The sequence below is a fragment of the Plectropomus leopardus genome, chromosome 16, assembly GCF_026936395.1.
Source record: "Plectropomus leopardus strain MGB_pleo_1.0 chromosome 16, ASM2693639v1, whole genome shotgun sequence".
In the NCBI taxonomy this organism is placed as follows: domain Eukaryota; kingdom Metazoa; phylum Chordata; class Actinopteri; order Perciformes; family Serranidae; genus Plectropomus; species Plectropomus leopardus.
The window spans coordinates 24937957-24944231 of record NC_142191.1 but is presented as its reverse complement, the minus strand read 5'-3'; the positions used below and the strand labels follow the sequence as shown (position 1 = coordinate 24944231).

General features: G+C 39.5%; 1 protein-coding gene across 1 annotated transcript; it reads right to left on the bottom strand.

Moving 5' to 3' along the window:
* On the bottom strand, positions 1-5722 carry LOC148186908 (cytochrome P450 2K1-like). The gene is made up of 9 exons (XM_088089133.1): positions 5445-5722; positions 3938-4100; positions 3694-3843; positions 3440-3600; positions 3105-3284; positions 2194-2332; positions 1904-2088; positions 831-972; positions 1-747 (listed from the first exon to the last, which is right to left on the bottom strand). Exons 1-9 carry the CDS (start codon positions 5649-5651, stop codon positions 563-565), a joined length of 1512 nt encoding a protein of 503 aa, XP_087945259.1. The 5' UTR covers positions 5652-5722; the 3' UTR covers positions 1-562.
* Between the last annotated feature and the right edge of the window lie 553 nt (positions 5723-6275).

Sequence of the window (6275 nt, the reverse complement as noted above, 5' to 3'; positions counted from 1 at the left end):
TCTAGGTGAACAGTAAGTCAGTTTATTGCAATATATATACCACTAAACCATATCTTTTTGACATATCAAGAGTGTTTACATTCAGCACCTGTCAACTTAGTTTACCTCCAGTTGGTGTCAAGTTTGGAAAAATATCGCAAAACAAACTTTGTTGGAATAGCACTTAACCAGCGTCATTGGTGCAAAACTGCCACCTTTTACTCTGGAGGGGTAATCAGAAATGGTTTGCTATCTAAACCCTTTAGTATTAGATTGTATGAACATAAATTAATCTAGTAAATTTTAAGTTGCCGCATGTCATGCTAAAACTAAATGATTTCAAAACGTTTATCCACAAAACATAAATTTATGTAATAGAAGCTACATGTTACACTTATGTAATGTAACATATATCCAATTTGATTTTTTTGAGTGTATCCTGCTTCAAATAAAGACCTAGTACCCTCTGCATTTGAAGTAAATAGAAGCTCTGACCATTATTTGACATATTACGGAATACAAAAAAGTTGAACAAAATAAAATTCATGTCACTGGGTCAACACATAATGTCAAGCAATCCTCCTCAAATACAGATAGCACACAATTTATGATGTGAAGGGTAGCGGACAAAGCTTCCAGGTGGACTCAGATCCAATTCATCCTCTGAAACTCCTGGAGGAGCAGTGAAACGAAAGTGCTGCAGGAGGGTGGTGAGGAAGATGAAGACCTCCATCCTGGCCAGACTCTCTCCAGGACAAGCTCTGCGACCTGCCAGATAGAGCGGAGTGAAAACTTAAGGCCATCGGTCATTACACTAATAATGAACTAGAGGGCTTGCTCAATTTACAAACCTGCAGAAAAAGCCAAGAAGGCATCTCGCTTGACAAACTTTCCATCTTTGTCCAAGAAGTGAGCGGGATAAAAGCTGTGTGGGTGCTCCCACTCACTCTCATCATACAGGACAGATGCCAAGAGAGGATAAACTGTGGTCCCCTGTAGGCAACAGGAAATAATAGGTGATGGTCTTCTTCTACAACTCCTTCAAAAAACAGTATTTCACATCAAGAAAGTAGAACATTTGCATTTTCTGAGGAAATGTGCTAAAACTGAAAGCTGTTAGCTACAACAGCAGTTTTTCAAATATTTTAGCACCACCAACAATTGTGTGCATGACAGTTTCATTCCTTCATGTTTTTAACGTGTTTGAATGGAAATAAACGGAAGCTGAACTAAGAATATGGCCAGACAGAGGTGGTTGCATCGTTTTTGTATGGGTGGAAGGGCTGGTGGATGGGTCGCACAAAAAACGGACTTTCATGTGGGAGTCCAGTGTTTGTGTCTCTTCTGAATATGATTTGTTTTTTTCTACTTCTTACCATGTGCCTCCAGTCCCTAAACCTAACCACCCGTGCCATGTTAGTTGACAGTCTGGTGTTGGTTGCTATGTGCTCCTGTTGTCAAAACATAACAGTGTGCTGCATGATCCCACCATGTGCATTTGTTGACATCATGGTAGCGGCATCCCAGAGTGTAAACAGCAGATGCAGAAGGATACAATGTAATAAATAGAAGCGGAAATTGACTGACAAAATGGCAATATGCATTTCTAGGTGGGGCTCCTAACCATACTTCAGCATTTATTGAGATTTCAGCTTTCAGGTTGCTCCCATAGACTTTCCATTATAAATGTGAATAATTTCCTAATTTTAAAAGAATATTAAAAATGGTATAAAATCACTGGAACATTCTAGAATAAGTAAAAGTTATATTATAGTGCCTCCTGAATATGGACACTGGAATGAAGTTTCGAAGACAAAAAAAACAGTGAAATAAAAGATACAGAAAGATTACAGTAGTTTAAGAGAATGCCAGCTCTCATACTAAATACTTGCTACATTTAATTTTTAGTTTTATTCAGTCATACCTTCTTAATAAAGTGACCCTGGAAGATTACATCCCGGGTAGTTTTGTGAGGAAGAGCCACAGGGGTAATGCTGGCCAGTCTCTGTGTCTCATGGATGACAGCATTGGTAAAGTGCAGGTTCTTCCTGTCCTCGACCTGCACTTGACGACTTCCTATAACCCTGCTCAGCTCCTCCTGGACCTGGTCTGGAAGATAAAAAGCTTTTGTTTGCATGAAGAAAATTTTCTTACAGTGTGACTTGTATTGTATCTGTTTATTTGTTTAAGTTGTGGATATTTTAAGCTCCTTACCTTGTATTTTTGGATACTTGACCATGAGCAGAAGTCCCCATCTCAGTGTAGTTGCGGTTGTGTCCATGCCACCACCAAATAGATTCTGAATTGTCATCAAAAGGTTTTCATCATCAAAGAAATGATTATTTCCAGATTCCTGCAGATAATGATATGCCAGAGCATTTATTTAAACAAATCTGATTCCAAAGATATATATTTTTTTAATTTTTCAATTTTAAATTCCATTTTTTCTTTTTTCTTTTTTTTGCCAGTGAAGCACGTCTTTGGCCTGATATCACCAGAACAAATTCAGTTCATTTTTTTATTTTCAAGTGGTGTTATTGAAGGGCATAGAACCAAATGACCTTGAACGCAATTGGACAGACCAAGTAGAGCAATGCAACATTTGACGTAGCACAGAATGACAGACAAATGTGAAGTGTGTGCCTGTTTACACTGAGGAATCAAACCGGAATTGGCAGTTTATAGAAGATGGAAAGAGGTAGACAAACAAGCTGATGTGAATGGAAATGCATCAATATCAACAGCAGCAGATGACCATGCAGCAGATCAACATGCTGGGATCACATTTGTGTAAACTGACATATAACCCTATAACCTCAGCTCACTTAAAATGGCAGTTGATGTCACTGTTGTTCTCAATGACAAAGAAAGCATGAAAGATCTCAGGATGCCAGAGTAAATAAAACATAAGCACATAGATCTGTCTGTTCTCATGCATGTATATACTGACAACTGACATAAAATGTATAGAGTTCACATATAAACAGCAAAACTAGTTACTTATGTTTATCCTCAGTGAGAGACAGAAGAAGATTGCTGTGTACATTCAGCACATCATTAACAGCTTTCCACGATACCTAAGCTACATAAACTAAAAACATTTTTTTATAGAAATGTTTTCCAACCTCTAGACTTTGCCTTTGAACCAGAAAGGAATCCACAAAGCCTCTGCACATCTGTGGATCAAGAGTTTTCTCCAAACGACTGATCATCTCTACATTCTGTTTTCTATTGACAGCATCCAATCTGTGGAATTTCTTTCTGTCAGGAAGCCATTTCAATAACCATGGGAAAATGTTGTACACCTGTCAAAGGAGATATTTGTATCATTTTTTCAAAATCACATTTAACATAGATTTTATTAGGCAAGAGAAAAAAATCTTATTATTAGGTGCAAAAGTTCATGTGTTATTCATTTAATATTTTGCTCTAAAAGTTTCTCAAAAATACAAAATGATACCTGTATTAAGGGGGAAGCTGCAAGTTTCAAACGTGTGTTCGTGCAGTCTACCATGAATGTAAACTGTGCATCATCGTATTCAAATCTGCTGCCGTAGACCATGGAGCCAATAACATTAGCGACTGCATAATACATTGGTTGGGTGGCATCAAAAGCTTCTCCTTTGAAAAGGGAAACAAGAAAAAAATTAAAATTATTGCTTTCATTTTTCACAAAAAAATACTATACACAAATTGATTATGTTAAAAAAAGACCGTTGAATTTCCTAAGCACTCCAATGAGGTGGTGGCATTCCTCAATGATTTTGTCCTCGCACGCCTTCTTGCCCATCCCAAAGTCTTTCAGGTTCATCAAGGCAAAGCGCCTCATTTCTTTCCATGTTTCACCATTTGACCATGTAATACCTGAGTAAAAGTGATTCAATAAAAAAATGCAAGATACACAACTGAGGGTTGAAGGCTGGACAGAATTAGAAAAAGGGAAGAGATATTTCCTTACCATGTCCTTTATTAAGTTCATTCAAAATTTGCATTGCATCTCTGTCTCCAAACTCGTCGGCATAGTTAACAAGTGCCTCCTTCACCGTCTTGTATCCTGCCAGAACCACCACTTTCTTTGGTCCCATATGGATGGTGAACACTGATCCATATTTCTTTGAAAGCTAACGAAAGCAGAACACTGTAAGTGCATTTTCATTACACACAAACACACATGGGAGAAAGAAAGCAATGTTACATTTCAAATTACAGTCCATGATGTACCAGTTACAGTACGTAGCGTACTGCTGGATACATGTAGGAACAAGAGGTACAGCTGAAGCACACTGGAATGACACTCCACCAGTGTTTTCTCTACCCCAAGTTTGTGTAAGTTTGTGTAACCCAGTTTTAAGTCTTTTTAAAGATCCAGTCGTAATTAAAATGTAAACGATATACTCCAGTACAACTATAATTAAACTAGGTGTTAATGCTGTATATACACCAGCTGCTTTTCTATGTCATGTCATGACATGTAAAAATGCCCAACTTAATGTCACAACAGGGGTAATAATGAACTCAGGTCAATGTCAAAATTTAAGGTTTCTTGTAAAGCCTCATTACCACTGCACAAAAAACCCAGTAATACCCGCTAACATCTGGCTTTTTAATGTATTGGGAATGCGTACAAACGGGATTCACACCCAGGTCAAATCACTCTGCAGTAGACACAGGTTTTTATCGCCTCTGGCTCCGATCGGCAATGATGGGAACGCAACACCTGGGTGGGCGTGGTAATTTCAGTTCTTCAACCGCAGAGATGCAATGACGCACCGTCACTTAGTGGCATTTGAAATAAAGCCATTTAGTGGGTCTACCCAGGTTTAAAAAACCTGCGTGCACCTGCTAATTGCGGTGGGAATGAAGTATAACTGAATAATCACAATTGTGGTCAAAGAGGTGTTTGCTCTTTGCAGACAGTGCAGTTCTGTTGGCTTCTTGTGATAAGACTTCGATGCAAGCCATGGATTAACCAAAACAATTGCTGTGTTCAAACATAGGGCAGTTCATATGGGTGCTTGGTAACGGAAAACCCTATGGTGAAGATTGGTGATCAGCTTTGTGGTTGTTTGTTCTAATCTGCGGCTGTATGTCTTTACACTTGGGTGAAGAGAGGAGCAGTGGGGAGTTAGATCAGTCCCCCTTTATGGGGCCTGGTGTTAATGTAAGTTTGAGAATTTCTCTAAAACAGATTTAAAGTCCATATTTTTGTGACAGGGATCAAAATTGTCTGGGGATTCTTGCTGTAGTCACCACCTCATGTACTACACTTCTTTGACCATAACTTTATTTATTCCATTACTGGCTAAAAATCAATCAGGATCAAAGTTTCACAAAGACAACAGGAACCTTATGACTGATTCTAATAAAAGCTGCTGAAGGGTAGACATACATTAACTGGGTAATACAGCTTTAAGAGCAGAAACAACAAACTAACAAAGAAAACTACTTTTATGGCACCACCTCACCTTGAGTAATGTGTTGTAGGGTGTCTTGAGGTCAAGCTGCAGCAGGTTCCCGAGTAGGGGAAGTGGTTTTGGTCCTGGAGGTTCTTTCCAGTCCTCCTGGGAGCTGAGGCTGAAGGTGGAGAACAGATAGATGAGGAGCAGGCCCCCCAGAGCCCCCAGCAGGGAGACAGGACTGGAGGACTGTAGAAAAAGATTCAAAATCTCCATGACCTAAGAAAGTGACCTGATTTGACACAATACGTGTCCTTACAGAGCCTTTAGCTTTGTGAGTGTTTGTGTGCAGAGTCTCATTTGGCCTCAGATGATAAAAAGGTACAGCCCAAGGGGTGGGACAAACTGTTAAAACCATCCACAATTGCTGTGAGGTATTTTCAGGTTTGCAAAAGGAAGATAGAGCTGGAGGAGTGGAAAAAACAGTCACATTTCACTACAATTTTTGCCTGGGGTTTTCAGTGAGTGATAGACTTGGCACCATTGGTCAGTGTGACTGAGATGTGTGATTGCTCTGTCAGTTTTGGACGTAGATGAGTGAGAAGATCACCTCTTCAGTTTGTTTGTATCACAGTGTCTGAAGGGGTGGCATTGTCGTTATGAAGAGAAGAAGAAAATCAGACACTGACTGAAACTCAAGGGATTATTACACGTGCTAGGTTTGGCTCTGATAGCAGCTGCAGGCAGTACAGTCTCCACCGGTCACACAGGGACATTCATTCCCAGGTTCTGACTGTAGCTGCAGAGGGAGGATGTGTTTATGATCAGCTGGTACAGCTCCAGAGAAAGCAGCCCTCCTCTGCTGTGTGACTGTGTATAACATTGAGTGTATTGTTAGAT